The sequence below is a fragment of the Strigops habroptila genome, chromosome 1 (genome assembly GCF_004027225.2).
Source record: "Strigops habroptila isolate Jane chromosome 1, bStrHab1.2.pri, whole genome shotgun sequence".
NCBI lineage: Eukaryota > Metazoa > Chordata > Aves > Psittaciformes > Psittacidae > Strigops > Strigops habroptila.
In genome coordinates this window covers 40,786,251-40,805,555 of record NC_044277.2, presented here as the reverse complement: position 1 = coordinate 40,805,555, position 19,305 = coordinate 40,786,251, and the positions used below count along the sequence as shown (strand labels likewise).

Here is a 19,305-nt window from a genome sequence, read left to right as displayed (position 1 = left end):
TTTTATCCAGGACTACAGCAGGAGTAACTGCTTTAACAGCTGTGACTAAGGAGCTGATTAGAAACAGCTGGTGTACTATACTATTGCCCAGACAGAACATGATGGTACCTGCAGCTGTTTTGGGCTCGACTGCCTGGTGCATTATAGGGACACAGCAGAACTTTGGTGCTGAGAAACACTGAACCATATAGAAAGAAAAAAGAAACCCCCTTTGGATAATAACTCAGCTGTTTGCTATTTGACAAGGAACCCCAGGGCAGAGCTTTCCCCTGCTCTGCAGAAGGAAAAGTGCTGGCCATAGAAGTTAATGGGCTCATGAAGCCCATACTGAGGGAACGGATAGAGACAATATCTAATCTGAGGGGATTGGTTTGAATGGTCAGTTAACTACAAGAATTGTGATTTCAGCACAATAATGAATGTGTGTTGTCAGTTACTCTGGGCCTGACCTTAAATCCCTCACTTAATACCAGGTTCTTTGTAAAGCAATCGTATAAGCTTGCAATAAAAGACCTGAGAGAAATAGGTAGCAAATGTTATCATCACAATTTGATTTTAAGTGAGAAAGATGCAGCAATTGTGCTTTGGATTCTTCCCAAATAGTTAAGCTTGATATGTCACCGGTCAAATTCATTCATTATACCCCTCAGATTTTTTTATTTATATTTTATGATATTAGAGTATTTTCTCTTCTACTATGCTATTTTATTACCCTCTTTTCATCCTCACAGGCTTCTGTTATTCACAGTGGGTGCATGATGTGTTTTTGTTTGCACCTCATTCAGTTGAAGAATAAGTATCTGAATAAAATTTATCACTTGAAAATGAAATGTTTTAAAAACCTAAACTCACAAGTTTGCAGTTCTCAGTGGAAAATTATTTCAAGTTCACCAGATAAATTAAATTTTTATATTAAATAATTAGCCTCTTAATAAATTTAAATAACCCCTCTTGGAAAAGAGTTTATTTTTATGTTCTTTATTCCACCAAAACTGCATTGCAGTTTTCCAGTCTTTATATTTACATTATTTGCAACTCTTTCCATAAGTGCCAGTACAAATGTAACTGATGACAATCCAGAATAGTCATACAAATGTTCCTGAAAGCAAGGTGCATTTCTGAGCAAATTTTTTTCTGATGTGCAATAATATATATGTATATATTAACAAAGCTTCATAATATAAAATATCTTCCATGGCAAGTAAAACTTCTCCACTTACAGCTTAATCAGATTTCAGTTACATAGACTTCTGCATTTCAAGTTAGTGCAAATAATGAAAGTAAGAGCCTGAGCAGAATGATGTAAATACAATGGAATAAGAGAAACAGCAAAATTTTACCAACTCCCTGCATATGGTTGAAACATAATCAGTATATCATTAGTATTCTTTATATACAGTGTATTTAAATAATTGGCTTGTCTGAACTACAGGCAATAAATTTACAAATGAAAATAAAATAATGTTTCACACAAATATGGAATGTCCGACAAATATATGAAAATAAAAAGCATTTAGTAACAAAACGTTGTAAATCAGAAAGGTAAAAGATGTCTTCTCTGTCTTGGAAGATTTCAAGGCACTTTCTTGGCAAATCAGAATTCTCTGCTTGGTAGAAAGTCTGCAAGAGAAAAGGACATGCCATTTTAGAACTAGTTTCAAAACACAGATGCAGACCACTCAGTATAATTCTGTTTATAAATCACAGTTTCCTGTTGATTGCATAAATCTTAAGATTAACTCCGGAATGCCAGTGGGTCTTGCCCTCCTGCAAACACTAATGAGTTTTGCTGTGGCAAATCCTCAGCGTTGATGCTAAGAGGTTTAACACATAGCAGTGCACAATGCTGCATCTTACAAGGAAGTTTCCCGTAGTTGTGCCTATTTCTACATCCTGGGCTTCATCAAACGTTTTACTTCCATTTGCAAGGATCAGAATTCGAAAAATACAACCCAACAAAGGTCTGAAGGCCGTGAAAGAGTGAGTAACCGCTAGGAAGTGCCTGTCCTGCATACGAGCCCCGGCAGCCGCGGCTCTGAGCATCCCAAACCCCGGCCCCGGAGGCCTTATCCATGGTCCTGAAATGTCCCGCCCCCGCGCCCTGGCCGCTCCCGCTATAGCTACTCCCGCGGGAAAACTGGCTTTTCATGGGCAATTTCATTTCTAACAGAAAAAGACCACGTCTCCTTTTTTTAACCGAGCACTTGCAAGAGAGGGAGGAAAATATTCACATAATAGCACTGCGGTTCTTTTTTTTATGAGGAAAACACAGCCTATTTTAGTACATGCAGGAGAAATACTCACAAATTGGTGTCAATTCTTTGAGTGGGAGAGCCTCGTTCTCCAAGGCAGCTGAGAGTCTCCAAGACTCTCTTAAATGTTAAAGAAAAGATAAATTCCTTTACAGTAAACAGCAGCTATGACCCTATCCTCTCTCAGCTAGTGTGAGGGTGGTGACGAAGACAGATCCTCTGTGCCAGAAGATGGAGCAGAAGCAATCACAGAATCCTGCTAGAAATGTAGTGTTACTGAGGGATGAACACATATAACTCCTGTGCTGCCCTGTCTGTTTGGAGAGAAGAAAGAGTGACTCCTGCCATCCTTCATATAGATATAAGGAAGAAGTTCTTTACAGTGAGGGTGGTGAAGCACTGGAATGGGTTGCCCAGGGAGGTTGTGGATGCTCAATCCCTGGCGGTGTTCAAGGCCAGGTTGGACAGAGCCTTGGACCACGTAGTTTAGGGCAAGGTGTCCCTGCCCAGGGTTGGAACTAGATGATCTTAAGGTCCTTTCCAACCCTTACTATTCTATGATTCTATGATTCTATGATTCATCCTTCTCAGGAAATATTGCCATTCCAAAAAGATATAGGGTATAAGTAAACATGAAGAGCTGAGCTTGTCTTATTTCTAGTGGAAACTAGACGCTCTGACCATTTGGTGAAGGAACAGGGTGAGTGAGCACAGAGGCAGCTGGGAAACACTTGATCATAGCTCTACTTCTTCCTACAATGTTTCCTCTATTTTTAACAAAGTAGAGAGAAGTGAAAAACTTTAAGTGAACACAGTACACACAAGCTGCTAACATTGCTTACCATCTAAGCCCTCCCTTCCCCACCTGTCATCTTAGAGTGTATTTTTGACAGGCAAATTAGAACACCTAGATTTGCAAATCATAGCAACTTTTGATCCTTTTGTATTTTAAAGATGGAAGAATGAGATAGATGCTTCTGATATGGAGGCAGATCTTTGACTCACCTTCTTGAAAGAAAAGGAAAAAAAGTATTGGAACACCCAGAAATCTTTCTGGAAACTCTGAGCCATGAACCCAGAGGTGTGAAGAGACACAGAGAAGGGACAAACACAGACTACATAGGTGAAAATGCACAAAATGAGAAAGCTGAGGTTTGAAAGAGAACACTAACAAACAAATAGGAATTTAGGCACCACAAAAAAATATTTTAAAAAAGCGGACTGTAAAGAAAGGTAAAGAAGATCCTGGCAAAGTAATGGTAGACCTACTCAATCTCTGGTTCAGTGTCCCTGACACATTCAAAACCATCTGCAAGATGTGGAAGGCAAGAGGCCAAACAGACTGAAAATAGTTAAGATAAGAAGACGAAAAAGAAATTATGTCATTTCTTCTTAGCACTGAAATATTGCCATATTCTTCAATGCATTTTCTAACAGCCACCAAAATGAATCCCACCTCCACTTGGAAATCAAATCAGCTAACACTGACTCATATCCTACTCTTCCTTTCTTATTCTTGATTAGTCTGAATTGAAGTCTTGATGCAGGAAGAAATCACATACACAACTCCCCCAAACTCCAAGCTTGCAGTATTTGTCAGGAGGAGGTAGTGAAAGGAAACCATCTTTGAAGAAATTTAAATAAATTATAAATTAAATCACTGATTTTATATATTTCATTGGTCAATAATAACCAGTGCAATTTTTCAAATCACTGTTGGGAGTGTAACCATCTTATTGATATTCAAACAACTCAAGAAAATAGCTCACTTGAAGATGCTCCTTCAGTGACAATGCTGTTTAATTAACACATTTAACATGCTATTCATAAACAAGAAAAGACTGGTTCCTTCCACAGCCTGTTACTTGAAGCCTTTAGCTTTGTCATAGCTTCATGTTCACTTTACTTTCATCACCATGAAGTGGTATTAACATTAGAGAACTTCCCAGGAGATGATTTGGGAATGAAAAGTGATCTAAAAGATGACCAGGTTATCAATGAAGATCGCATTGGCAGACCTGAGACCAAGACATTTTTCTTCTTCCATGGATAACAAAGACCTCTTCTGAAAGGCCTGAAATAAAGCATTGATGAAGTCCTCACATATTTTTCTTTCACCAACCAAACTCCTTGAAATTCTAAACAGTCAGAAGTCACCCAGTGCATAATTATGGACTATGGTGCCAGAAGTGTGTAATTGTAGGAAATTACAGTGGGGCCTACAGAGGTATCTGTGCTTCTCTGTATTTCCATGAGGAACCAGTCAGTCCTTACAGCAATGCCAGAACTGCATGTTGATGCACTCTGTTAGTACCATATTTGTGTACGCATGCCTGATAAAAAGTGTGGAGTAAATCACTAGACCATTCAACAAATAAGAAAATGAGTGGGAAAAATTATACTTACACAGCAAACATCCTAGGACTGTGTACACAAAGGGCTCATTGCTAATCTCGTTAGCAACCTTGCACACCTTTTGTAATCTATAAAACAAAATCACCCACAGCAATAATGAATCTCAGTTGCCAGATACCCTCAAAAACCTGCATAAAATTAAATGTAGATTTTGTACTACAATTTCAGGCACTCTACACAGTGAAACCATTCTCTGGTGGAAATGCATGAAATGATGTGTGTAAGATATAAAATTAGATTGTATTTTATGCTAGCCAGAGCTCTAGAGGAAATGTCAGTGATGGCAGCAATTAATTTTCTACCAGGTAGTTTCCTCCTAAGATGTAGAAGACCAGGTTCAATTTCCAAATTTACTTGAAGGAATTTAACTCATTAACTGGGAGGCTATTCTAAGCAGCAGACTATAAGATAGTTTGAGGTCAGACTCTTTCAAACGTATTTGAACTTTATTTTCCACTTAGAATTAGCCTTGATGGAAATCCATATTTACCATGTCAAAGTATATCTTCTAATCATCAGACTAGAGATAATAGTGTCCCACTTGCTATCTCTCTTTCTGGTGTCCTTGGTTCAAATGACCACTTGGTTCAAATGGCCCCTGAGCCACTACTGTCCATTCTGATGGAAAGATCTATTTGGTAACAAGAAATATTTAGGTACAATTTGCTTCTCTTGCTTGATAAGTGTTTCAATAAAACTTAATAGAAATGATGACAAACAGTAAGAGATTGAATATTAACCTGGGTTCAGATCTTCAGGGAATGTTTATACAGAATATAACCATGTCAGCAGGAGAAGAAATAATTCATCTTCAGACATCCTACAGTGACTAAGATGTCCCTGAAAGAAAATACCAAACCCCTCTAAAGAGACAGGAAAAGATCCTGGCTATGATCAGCCTTGATAGCTCTTCTAAGCCTGAGTGCTGGATAAGGTGGAGACAGTTCTGAGGATTTAGCTCTCCTTTTTAGAACAGCAGAACATGTCAGATTGAATGAAACTCATATTGTCTGCTTTGAGTTTGGTTGATGTAAAGCGTTATAAGGTACTTCAATTACTACTTACAGGCTGGTGTCGAGCAGTCCCTTGTGTTGTGATACAGCCGATGAAAGTGCTTGCTACACTCTGATGAAAATGTGACTGGCCCTGTTCAAAAGTAAGCATGAGTTAATCATAAGCTTTCCATGTCACTGCTTTTCAGCTTCAATTAATGTTCAATCTTTTTTTGGCTAAAATTATATTTAGACTTTTCCTACACCTTAAATCATTATGATGCAACTCAAGTATAACAATGCTACTGAAATAACAGAAAGAAATACTATTGTTATGCTAGTATGCTTATGATCTGAATAACAGAAAAGTGACCCTTGAAAACGATGGACTGACTGAGCCTTGAAATTCCAGAATTAACCGTAAAATTTCTTATGTGGTGAAAATCAGAACAGTACAACTACAAGAGAGTTTAGTTTGCTCAATAGACATCAGTAGTCTAATTCAGAAGGAATAACATAGATGGAATGTGGGTATTATTGCTAAAGATAAATAAATGCAACATTTTAAGCAAATAGGAGTTTCTAAGCCCTGGAAAGATGAAGTAGTTTCATGTACTAATGCTTCTAATTTGCACACAGATGGTTTATGGAGTTCTTAATATACAATGTGGGTGTTGAGGAAAAAAAAATGAAGGTAGCTGAATAACATCTAGGAACTTGATCTCCTGTTAAAACAGTCCTAACAAGAAAGGGTTCAGGTATGCAGGGGGCAGCATGTCAGTGTCTGGGTCAGGCAAATTCCTGTGTGCCCAGGATGTTGTGTGCTGTGTCTTTGTTCTGTGCTCCCTTCTCTGCATATACAGTGTCATCTGTCTGTGTTAATATCTGATAAGACTACATAGCTACTGGCCTCTAAAACATAGCTCAAAGGTAACAAATTGCCAAAGAGCCCTTCCATAATTGCTGATGGTCCTGGGAAGGTATTACTGATGGCATCCAAGTTAAAAAGGAGAGAAAAAATGTACTATTTGCACCATGTAACCTGCTTAGCAATACTACCACTGTTAGGATGAGTTTCCTGTGATTTAGACAGAAAACACTGACATAAATTGACACTAACTGAACAAGACTAAATTGAACTTGCATCCTCTAAATTCAGCACAAATAGGAACTCTGAATAGGAAGAGCTTGTTTAAAGAAAAGCTACAAAAAGATCCATACAAAGCACTCTGTGTTAACTAATTTTCCTGTCAGAAGAAGATAGCAAGCTTTTCTGGGCAACAATTATTTATTTCACAAATTGAAAGGTAGGTTATCAGCCTGGTAAAACATGCCAAGCCAATTCTCTCTGGGTAGTGGAGCCAAATGACCACAAGCTTGAGAAAAGATTCCTCTCTATAACAGTGAACACACTTGAACATGAGATATATTTTATGGTAGGATGTGGATTTCATGAGATTTTTCACCCACAAATAAGCTTTCCAACAAATTCACAAAGCAGCCTTTGCAACTTTGAATGACAAAATTGTTGCCATTTTTTATCTGAGGGAGCAATTAGGCTCAAGAAAAAGTATGTAACTTGAAATTACCCAGGATATATGGAGGTAACATCAGGTTTTGTCACTAAGAAAATTCTGGGTACCTTCAGGCAATATATGGTGTTCTAGCTCTCTTCCATGCCATCAAAAATAGGCTTGAAATTTATTTGTGCCTTACAGAGCACTCCGTGTCAGCTGGCTTTTCAAGCTGAATTGATAGATAGCTTTATGACTCACAAAATTATTTATGATTTTTCCTATAGTTGAGGACTGTTACATATGGTTCTTATTTGGCTTTAAAATGTGTCTACTATTCTTGGCATACTAAAAGTGTACAATAATTTTCCTAACCCTGAAACTGTAAAGATAATGGGCTGTAAAGATAACGTTGATTTCCCCTTCCCTGCTTTTTCACAACTTCATTAGTTTAGGATGTTCTAACGCTTGAGCTAGTAAGGACTATAACTGAAGAGTTTACTTAACTAAGGTTGATAGAAAAAGGATTACAGGATTACAGTTTGAACAGAATAAAGAAAACCAAAGTTAGGCTGTATTTTAAGAAAACGCCTACAGATTACAGGATCTAATAAAGCTGTTAAAAAGAGGCAGAAGAACCCATCACTGAAGATCTTAAGAGCATATTAAAAAAAAGGGGAGGGGGGTAAAAAGATGTAGGCAGAAATTCTGAGCCAACAAAGAAATAACCTGTGAGAATATTGGAATGAATCTGCTTTACTTATTCATTCCAGCTAATGTTAGTCGAATAATTTCAGCAATTTTGATGGCAACTACTCATGCAGAGAAGGAATATTAATTTAATGAATGGTTCCAGGCCTTCAAGTATTTTTTGCTCTTTTTTTTTTTCTATGATTTAGTATTCTCAAATACCTTCTGTAAACTTATGGTTGTTTTTCACTGCTGTTTTTGAGTAATGGAACTTGTTCTGTATTCATTATTTAGCTTCCCCAGATTCTTATGTTGAGCTTTTTATGGTAGCTGAGCAGTTTGCAAAGTTACAAATGAAAAGGAAATGGATTAAGTACTAATATAAGCAAATCTTTCTTGTCTGTCCACCCCAGAAGAGGAATTTTCAGTATTTCTGTGCTACATAGGATAGCATAGTTGGAATCTATACATTCTTTTCATTTCTTTCTCATATGGACTGGAAATTGTAAACTTCATATGTACTCTTGTTTACTATAAGGGTGAAGGGACACCTGAGTATGGCACATTTCCTGAAAATGCTGTTAGGGTGCAGCTGGCAGAAAGATCCTTAAAGCTGTGCTTATTCTACAGGTTTGAGGACACCTCTCTCATGAAAAAGAGACAAAAAGTTCATTTCTTTCTTGCCAAGGACTGTCTGAAATTTCCAGCAAAGAGGAAATGCATAATTACTTCTGATTCTCTTTTTCATGCTCCAACTGCCACCCAGTTGGAGCATTCTCTAGTTTCTAGTTTCAGTAATCCCAATAACGTTGAAAATCACCAACATACTTTGAGACCTTCACTTTTCTGAATTACAGAACATGTGGAAGTGGAGAGTAAAGAATCAGTGCGAGCTTCTTGCTGCTGACAACAATCTTTACATATGTTCAAAGGGCACAATATTTTTCCCAGTAGTTAGAGAGTCCCAAAGGTAAGTGCATTATATAACTCCATGTCAGTTTTCAAGTAAGTGCTTGACTGTAATCATAATAAACTTTCATATTTGAAACAGCTAATTATTTTTCTGTTTAATTTACACTGATTAAAATAAGCATCCACATCCACATCATAAGAAAGAAGACAAAAAGTGTTTCCCTGATATAGTGAAATTTTAAATGGCCACATAGGTCTGTTTCTGAAAGATACGTGCAGTCCAATGAGAAGTTTTAAAATGAATGAACGTGAAAATAAATACACCAAGCAACAACAGGACAATAAAAACAAAACAATAAGTTTTACCTTACCATGTTTTGAAAGTTATTTTAAGCTAGATTATTCAAAGAGAGACTCAAACCTCAGTGTAATTAGGGTTCTTCAAAAATTTCTAGTCCTAAAATATGCAATTTAACTTCACAAATGTTAAACTTGGTGCAGAACCTCAAAAAAGCTAATGTGACTCTTGTAGCTACTTAGAATATGCATATATAGGAAAATTAAGAGCAAGCCTTACCTGTAAAATGTTTTATGAACTTGTCTTTTAGACTGGAATCTCTTGGAAAAATTTCTGAGGAGAGAAGAAGAAAAAATATATCTGTGTAGTATAGAAATTACAGTAGAAGCCCTGAAAGCATAATATGCCAAGATGTCGGCTGTGAAGAGGTCAAAGAGCTTCCCAAATTAACAATGAAATTAATCGGGGGGGGGCTGGTTTTGTTAACAACATTGTGAAATGTTTCAGGCAATTCACATATCAATACCAAATGGTCATCCTACGACACTCTATCTATCTGAAATCATTTCTGCACATCTTAGGTTCTGAGTGCGGCTGTAATTTTAGAAAGACCACAAACAATATAAATACGTCATCATGTTATGACAAGTATTTGAGTACCTGAACAAAATATGTAAAATACCTAGATAAATGCAAACCAAATACTGTATTTTGGGTTTTGAAATGCCAAGAACTTGAACAGAAAAGTCTCCTACAGAGCAGTGAAGATAGATAAAGGCCCTGCATATTTTCATTGCGCTGTTAGTCGAAAAGTAGTACTCCTCTCCTGTGAAAACTGCTGTGAATTTTAAAATATTTCCTTCCCATATACGGTATTTTTTCCAAAAGTACAAAAGAAAGTACGAGTCTTGTAACAGCCAAAGGAATCCATCAGAACAGAACTGGAGCTAACAGAAAAAATCTATACTTTTTTTTGCAATGGAATGCTACCTCTGGCTTACAGCAGAAACTTTTGATGCAAGTAAATATATTCAAAACTAGTTCAGTTCCCCTCAGTATCATAAATTTTCCATTGAAAAAGTAGAAATATGTAAAAAATTATTGAGTAACTGCAATTATTACTTCAGACAGTAACTGTATACAACAGCTGCATGTTATGTTAAATTAAAACCAAATATCTTTCTTAACACTAATACAAGGAACATGATTAACTTGTAGCATTAGGACTTGCAGCTAAACATATTTATTCACTGAAAATATTTCCTTACCACTAATGTAATTTTAAATCATTTTATGCTCCTACTTTTTTTTTTTTTTTTTTTTTTTTAGTTAATTCCCTATCTGAATTAACATTTAGATCAGAAGGGAGCAAGTTCCGATTCATGCTATAGGAAAGTGTCAGTTATCTGCCAAAATAAACTCTTACCATAGGCTTTAGGCAGTTTCTCAGAGGTCTCATAAGTGTATTTTCAGGCTGGGATTTTAATCTAAAATGCTGTTAAGCTAAAAGTCTCACTGCAACTCAGCTAGGTTAGTTAAGATTCCTTGAAAATCTCAGTTTTAACTGATTTGTTTCCTTACTGCAAATGAAATACCACCCCTTCTTCATCTAACGTAGAATTTTACTGACATGAAATGTCAGGTAGTTTAAAATTACACAAAATGAAGCATATGAAAAGCCGAAATCGTGAAACAATCTGCGTGAGTTTTGGTGAGATGCCTCAAGTGGACCAGTACTGATGAATAACTGAAGTCTGGTGAAGGTTGGGCTAGCCATTCTTGCTCTGACAAAGAACATTTAGACCCAGGTCCTTTCAAAGTCTATAGAGTTTGCTGTGGGAACAGTAGCTGCCTTTTGCCCCTTAAAATTATTTAGGAAAAGTCTGTAGTAAAGTATACAGCCAAAACACCACCCCTAAATGCACAGAAGGTAAAACAGGATAATGGATTTGATACTCAGGCAAGGAGCTAGGCATTGCAAACATAAAATTGCAGCTGCAGCTGTATCAGTAAGCATGAGAAGGAATGCTGCAGGGTCTGCTTCCCACGAGTAGTCTACATCAGCCCAAGGTTCACACTAGCCTCGTTACGCCTGTCCCAATAGGGAAAACTAGGTCAGTTGTGTGTTAGAAAGTGGCTGAATGATATTGACTGCATGCCTGCTCCTCCCCTGCTGTGGCTGCCATTCCTCTGGGCAGCAATCAGCTTTTCAACATGTGCCCACGTTTCAGCTTTCTTCAAGTGTTCATTTTCTTAATAATACAATGCATTTGCTTGGTCAAACACAATCAGTGAGCCCCTAGCCCTCCACAAAGACAACCTAAGCTCATTTGTATAAAAATCACGGGCAGCACAGGTTACTGGAACACTTCTGTCCACTGGCTCTAACAGCAGAGGCAACTCTGACTGAACTATGAATTGCCAACACAAGCACAGTAATTTTCTTCCATCTTCCAGCAGCATAGCCAAGCCTTCCTATCTGTACGCTCCAACTGTGAGGTTAAGGTCTCAAAGGACTTAGTATTTCAATCAAACTAATGAACATCTTTTTTGCATAGAATATGTATCACTGACTTCCGACCAGATCACACTGCATCAAACAGCAGGCTCTCAAATCCATACAGGATGCTTTTATAAAGTGAAAGACCATCATGACAAAACCTCTGTGCTAGCTTTCCCTGGCTTCTAACAAGCTCTTAGATACTAGAGTCATATTTCAGGTGCTATCTATCACTTATTAAGACAGGTAGCTTCATATCTATTCTCACAATGTACGCTCACATCCTCATAATGCAAGTTAAATTCCTTTGACATATTAATTTCACAAAGGAAAAGCAGAAATATGAATATAATAAGATAGATTGGCAAAGCATTACTGAAATTAAAACACTTTATAAAGTCACACTGGGCAAAACCACAAAAGAGTTTATTCAATCCATTCTTGCCTCAGGACTGTGTTATGAAAACTAGTAAAATGCAGACAGTATATAACCCATGGGATACAGTAACTCATTGGTTTTAATTGGCTGGGAGAATATTTGGACTGTAACAGGCTTACAAAATCTGCATTGCTCCAGAAAGAGTACATCCAAGATAAAAGGCACTTGTGCTATCAATCCTGGGTTCATCCTCAGTATAATCTAAGTTCATAATCATAGAATCATAGAATCATAGAATAGTAAGGGTTGGAAAGGACCTTAAGATCATCTAGTTCCAACCCCCCTGCCATGGGCAGGGACACCTTGCCCTAAACCACGTGGCTCAAGGCTCTGCCCAACCTGGCCTTGAACACCGCCAGGGATGGAGCATCCACAACCTCCCTGGGCAACCCATTCCAGTGCTTCACCACCTTCACTGTAAAGAACTTCTTCCTTATATCTAATCCAAACTTCCTCTGTTTAAGTTTGAACCCATTACCCCTTGTCCTACCATTACAGTCCCTAATGAAGAGTCCCTCCCCAGCATCCTTGTAGGCCTCCTTCAGATACTGGAAGGCTGCTATGAGGTCACCACGCAGCCTTCTCTTCTCCAGGCTGAACAGCCCCAACTCTCTCAGCCTGTCTTCGTATGGGAGGTGCTCCAGCCCTCTTATCATCCTCATGGCCCTCCTCTGGACTCGCTCCAACAGCTCCATGTCCTTTTTATGTTGAGGACACCAGAACTGTATGCAGTACTCCAAGTGGGGTCTCACAAGAGCAGAGTAGAGGGGCAGGATCACCTCCTTTGACCTGCTGGTCACGTTTCTTTTGATGCAGCCCAGGATATGGTTGGCTTTCTGGGCTGCAAGCGCACACTGCCGGCTCATGTTAAGCTTCTCGTCAACCAACACCCCCAAGTCCTTTTCTGCAGGGCTGCTCTGAATCTCTTCTCTGCCCAGCCTGTAGCAGTGCCTGGGATTGCCCCAACCCAGGTGTAGGACCTTGCACTTGGCTTCGTTAAACTTCATAAGGTTGGTATCGGCCCACCTCACAAGCGTGTCAAGGTCCCTCTGGATGGCATCCTTTCCCTCCAGCGTATCAACCGAACCACACAGCTTGGTGTCATCGGCAAACTTGCTGAGGGCACACTCAATCCCACTGTCCATGTCACCGACAAAGATGTTGAACAGGACCGGTCCCAACACCAATCCCTGAGGGACACCACTCGTTACAGGTTTCCAACTGGACATCGAGCCCTTTACCACAACTCTTTGCGTGCGGCCATCGAGCCAGTTTTTTATCCACCGAGTGGTCCATCTATCAAATTGATGTCTCTCCAATTTAGAGACAAGGATGTCGTGTGGGACAGTGTCGAACACTTTGCACAAGTCCAGGTCGATGACGTCAACTGCTCTGCCGCTGTCCATCAGTTCCGTGGCTCCATCATAGAAGGCCACCAAATTGGTCAGGCAGGATTTCCCCTTAGTGAAGCCATGTTGGCTGTCACCAACCACCTCGTTGTTTTTCATGTGCCTTAGCATGTTTTCCAGGAGAAACTGTTCCAAGATTTTGCCAGGCACAGAGGTGAGACTGACTGGTCTGTAGTTCCCCGGGTCTTCCACCTTCCCCTTCTTGAAAATGGGGTTTATATTGCCCTTCTTCCAGTCATCGGGAACTTCACCTGACTGCCAGGATTTTTCAAATATGATGGACAGTGGTTTAGCAACTTCATTCGCCAGCTCCTTCAGGACCCGTGGATGGATTTCATCAGGTCCCATGGACTTGTGCACGTTCAGGTTCTTAAGATGGTCTCGAACCTGATCCTCTCCTACAGTGGGCCTAAGGTCTTCGTTCTCACAGTCCCTGCATTTGCTTTCCAAGACTTGGGTTGTGTGGTCAGAGCATTTGCTGGTGAAGACTGAGGCAAAGAAGTCATTAAGAACCTCAGCCTTCTCCAAATCCATGGTAGCCAGTTCTCCTGATAGCTTCTGGAGAGGGCCTACATTGTCCCTAGTCTGTCTTTTATTTGCTACGTATCTATAGAATCCTTTCCTGTTATCTTTTACATCCCTTGCCAAACTTAATTCTAGCTGGGCCTTAGCTTTCCTAACCTGGTCCCTAGCTTCTCGGGCAATGCTCCTGTATTCTTCCCAGGCCACCTGTCCTTGCTTCCACCTTCTATAAGCTTCTTTTTTCCCTCTAAGTTTCCTCAGCAGCTCCTTGTCCATCCATGGAGGTCTCCTGGTCCTCCTGCTGCACTTTCTTCTAGTCGGGATGCAACACTCTTGAGCACGTAGCAGGTGATCCTTGAATACCGACCAGCAGTCTTGGGCCCCCCTGCCCTCTAGGACTGTATCCCATGAAACCTTACTAAGGAGGTTCCTGAAGAGGCCAAAGTCTGCTTTCTTGAAGTCCAGGGCAGTGAGCTTGCTGCACGCTCTTCTCACTGTCCTGAGGATCTCAAACTCAACCATCTCGTGATCACTAGAGCCAAGGCTGCCCTGGAGCGTTACATCATAAATAATATTAGTTTCTTAATTTTTCTTCTTATGGTTTCTTTCTTATTTACATTAGGACCTTTATGTCTGTCCTTTGGTAACTACTCATCTGGGGAAAAATGCTGCCCATCTTACACCCCTTTCACAGACAGCAACAGCCATAGACAACTACTAAATGGTGCTAGGACAGATACGCTACTGGATCTTCTATTTAAATATTAAGAATATTTATGGCAAAATCATAAAATCAGAGAATCATAGAATAGTTAGGGTTGGAAAGGACCTTAAGATCATCTAGTTCTAACCCCCCTGCCGTGTGCAGGGACACCTCACACTAGACAAAGTTGCCCAAGGCTCTCGTCCAATCTAGGGACAAGACAAATATAGAGTTTTCCAGCTCTGCTTGTCAGACAAAATGGTTAAGTTTATACTGCAAAGTTGGTTCTAAACCATCCATACTGCTAATTTTCTCAATTTGTGACACTGCAGAGGTCTTATTCAGGTAAAAGGGGGCTAGATCTGTCTGAGTTTTATCCCATGCTGAGATAAGTGAGATGATGGTGGCCTTCTATGATGGGGCTACGGAACTGACGGACAGTGGCAGAGCAGTTGACGTCATCGACCTGGACTTGTGCAAAGCGTTTGACACTGTCCCGCACGACATCCTTGTCTCTAAATTGCAGAGACATCAATTTGATAGATGGACCACTCAGTGGATAAAGAATTGGCTGGATGGCTGCATGCAAAGAGTTGTCATCAATGGCTCAATGTCTAGTTGGAAAACAGTAACAAGTGGTGTCCCTCAGGGATTGGTGTCGGGATTGGTCCTGTTCAACATCTTTGTCGGCGACATGGGCAGTGGGATTGAGTGCACCCTTAGCAAGTTTGCCGACGACACCAAGCTGTGTGGTTCGGTTGATACGCTGGAGGGAAGGGATGCCATCCAGAGGGACCTTGACACGCTTGTGAGGTGGGCCGATGCCAACCTTATGAAGTTTAACCAAGCCAAGTGCAAGGTCCTGCACCTGTGTCAGGGCAATCCCAGGCACAGTTACAGGTTGGGCGGAGAAGAGATTCAGAGCAGCCCTGTGGAGAAGGACTTGGGCGTGTTAGTTGATGAGAAGCTTAACATGAGCCAGCAGTGTGCACTCGCAGCCCAGAAAGCCAACCATATCCTAGGCTGCATCAAAAGAAGCGTGACCAGCAGGTCAAAGGAGGTGATCCTGCCCTTCTACTCTGCTCTGCTCTCTTGAGACCTCACTTGGAGTATTGTGTACAGTTCTGGTGTCCTCAACATAAGAAGGACATGGAGCTGCTGGAGGAAGTCCAGAGGAGGGCCACAAGGATGATAAGAGGGCTGGAGCACCTCCTGTATGAAGACAGGCTGGGAAAGTTGGGGCTGTTCAGCCTGGAGAAGAGAAGGCTGCGTGGTGACCTCATAGCAGCCTTCCAGTATCTGAACGAGGCCTATAAGGATGCTGGGGAGGGACTCTTCCTTATGGACTGTAGTGGTAGGACAAGGAGTAATGGGTTCAAACTTAAACAGAGGAAGTTCAGGTTAGACATAAGGAAGAAGTTCTTTACCGTGAGGGTGGTGAGGCGCTGGAATGGGTTGCCCAAGGAAGTTGTGGATGCTCCATCCCTGGCGGTGTTCAAGGCCAGGTTGGGCAGAGCCTTGGGCAACATGGTTTAGTGTGAGGTGTTGCTGCCCATGGCAGAGGGGTTGGAACTAGATGATCTTAAGGTGGCCTTTCCAACTAGATGATCTTTCCAACCTAACTATTCTACGATTTTCTTATTCTATGATGAGGAGAGACAGCAAGGTCTGTGCTAAGAAGCAGTGAGCAACAGCTGCTCTGGCTCCCCGCTCTTGCATTTTGTTGTAAACATTCCAAAGTTGTTAAGCTAATTCCCTAGAAAATTATTCTGCACACTTTTCAGTTGTTATTCAGCACCTGATAGCTGACATGAATGTTTAATTTTTCACTAATATGGATATGACTGCAGAGACGTAGAAGGCTAAATAAGGCACAGCCCTGGGCTCAGGCATGGGCTCAACCTGCAATATAAGACATAGTTGCTTCGCCTTGGATGAGGCTTTTCACCTTCCTGTGCTTTCACTTTCTCTGTGCTTTGCCTGTTCTGACTGAAAAGCTGCAACAGCAGGTGCTGATTTTTACCCTGTGTTTGCACTGTCTCCAGCACCATGTCACCATTATTGTGCCAGGAAAATTCATGTCCTGCTGGATCATAAATAACAAAAGCTGTACTCGCAGCACTGAAATAAGCCAAATCCACACAACAGTTTGTTGGCTTGGGCATGAAAACTCCACATCCTCAGGTGATATCACCTTGGCATTAAAAACCAAGATCTCAATTTGTTTATGCTCCCAACAGGCAGCCTTTGCTTATTTTTAGCTTATTCAAAGAAGCAGTGTAAATCAGCCAGTAAAAATTCCTCCTGCTCTTGGTCTAGTGCACGTCTACACCAGAGGTATCTACAACATCTTAGTGCAGGCTGTACTGTAGGCAAGCACAGGAAATATGAAGTAGCACTGTGTTGGCCAGGTCCCTTTATCTTTCTATGTAAGAAAAAAGAAAGTCTTCATCAATAATCTCTTTTTGTAAGAATGCACCTGAGAAAAAAAAATGACAAAATGCAAAGCAATCTTTCCTCAATTATTTAAAAAAAACCCAAACAACAAACTTGTAAAGCATTTGTGGAAAACTCCTCCATGGCAGGTAAAGGTTTCAGGAAAACATAAGCGTATCCATAAAAGCCATAAAACCAGAAATTACACCAGTTACAACTATACACTGTCTGCCACCTAAACTATATTTGCCAGATTTACTTGCAGGTGCTAATGTGCCCCGCACAACACACTTCAACTGCAGTATTTAAAGCTTAGCATTTTTAGCCAGGTTTAATAATTATTCATTTTCCTGAATATCCATAGTTAATTCACAATATCCACCGTATATTGTACAACATTCCTTGAAATGAATGTTGCAGGATGGATTAACAGGCATTTCATGGTTTTATGTTGTTCTGCACTTCAAGAAGTTACCCAACAGATTCAGGCAATTCAAATTATTATAATCACACAGAAATTTTTTTACAATATAATGCTTAGTCCAGGATATAGTCAATAGCAGTGGTAATATATCTCATTATATCTTACAATGCTTATATGATCTGATTTGGTTTTTATTCACTTCTCCTAAAGCTATTTTGAGTTAATGGAATTGTCTGTTCTTCAGAAGGAGCAATGCTTTAGACACACTCTTCTTCCTTTGCTTTTTATTCTTCTTTCCTAGTCATATTTTCTCTTATTTTATAATCCTTTCCAAGTCAAATAATTTTAATACAAAGCAATACATTTCAGCAGGTCTTGCATTACCAAACTTGTCATAAATTTTTTCTACTCTAAATAGATTTACCTAAATTTTGCACAACTGTGACACATATATCATTAAGATGAAAATCTTAATTCCCATGTATTTTGTTTAAAGTTATTTTATAACTATGGCATTTAGAAAACAAATGTCTTGTTGTGCAATTTCTTCTTACTATCTGCAAAAAGACAGAAGAAAACCATCAGCAGTAAGATGCAGATGACTCTTCCATTACAAACACAGATGCAGGCTTCTAAAAATACTGGTTTAGCGTGAAAATAGCATGTGATTTTTTCTTTAAGTCATTTCATGTCATGAAAGTGTTTACAACACAGTATGTGTTAATAAAGTTTTAAATAAAAGTGACATTTCAAAGGACAAGACTCTCCAAAGCTTCAACTGAAACAAAGGCTACATTTGTTCATAGTAAAGGAATAAATCTTGCAGTGGTTGAAATACCATGCTTCTCCAAATATTGGAACACTGTCAGCAAAACCATTTGAATATTTATATAGACAACTATCATTTATTTGGACAGAGCTTTTCTTTACTAGAAACTCTCCACACTGCCCAAAGACAGCAACCCTTTTCTAACTGTGACAATACCACAAGGTGAAACAGTAGTAGATTTGCATACTCTCAGTAGTATCCAGATGGACTTAGTTTACACACACACACACACAAAAAAAACCATGGTGCTAAAAGTGATAGCAAAACCTTTCAAATGTAAATTCATAAAGAAATTGATAAGGTGTCAGAAGAATTTAAGCAACAAACTAGACTTGAACAAGAGAAAAATACCCAAATAAAACGATATACTAGGAAGGTGAGTGAATGGAATGACACTGCAATGCCAGGATGAAAGTATCCTCAGCATAATTGAACCAAAAATACATGAAATCTTTACAAAAGCAGTGCTAAAAAAAACCAAGCTACAACACAAAATATATTCAGAAACCTTACTGACCCAAACCATCCTTCTTCTGTATGACTTAATTTATGTATGTAATAATTTCTATAGATATTGAGAAAGGATGTACTGCCTCAGTTAAAAAACCCAATCAAACAAATAGGTTTTGCTCAAAACCAACAGTTAAAATAGAAAACAGTGCAAAGATAAGGCATCCTAGTGGAGAAAAAAATTTTAACATTCATTTTCATAAGAGTACAGTTTGGTGTTGAGCAAAACATAGGTGTTTGACTACAGTGTCAGACATGGGAATCGCATGGTAAAATACACTGTAAATAAATGGAGTATCAAGCATGTACCTAGAGATTTGATCTAGGCATTCCTGCTAAAGGTAGACAGAAATATGTGGTTACGACTGGGGCCAAATGTCACAGGGAGTCAATCCCTCTCCCTGGCTATGGCATTTCCCACACCATGGTTTCAGGGTGCTAAGGAGAATGGTTCCTACCA

At 39.6% G+C, this 19,305-nt stretch overlaps 1 protein-coding gene across 3 annotated transcripts in view; it reads right to left on the bottom strand.

Moving 5' to 3' along the window:
• Window positions 1-946: 946 nt before the first annotated feature.
• The window catches only part of ALKAL1 (ALK and LTK ligand 1), a 38,425-nt gene continuing 20,066 nt past the window's right edge, over window positions 947-19,305 (bottom strand). For 2 of the 3 annotated variants that reach the window (XM_030491425.1, XM_030491435.1), the window contains exons 3-6: window positions 9,353-9,406; window positions 5,733-5,813; window positions 4,659-4,735; window positions 947-1,620 (exon numbers count right to left, since the gene is read on the bottom strand). In XM_030491425.1, coding sequence (XP_030347285.1) covers window positions 4,671-4,735; window positions 5,733-5,813; window positions 9,353-9,406 — 200 coding nt within the window. In that variant the 3' untranslated portion in view covers window positions 947-1,620; window positions 4,659-4,670. Of the gene's footprint in view, window positions 1,621-2,304; window positions 2,509-4,658; window positions 4,736-5,732; window positions 5,814-9,352; window positions 9,407-19,305 lie in introns of all 3 variants that reach the window. The other variant, XR_003992163.1, reaches the window with a different exon arrangement.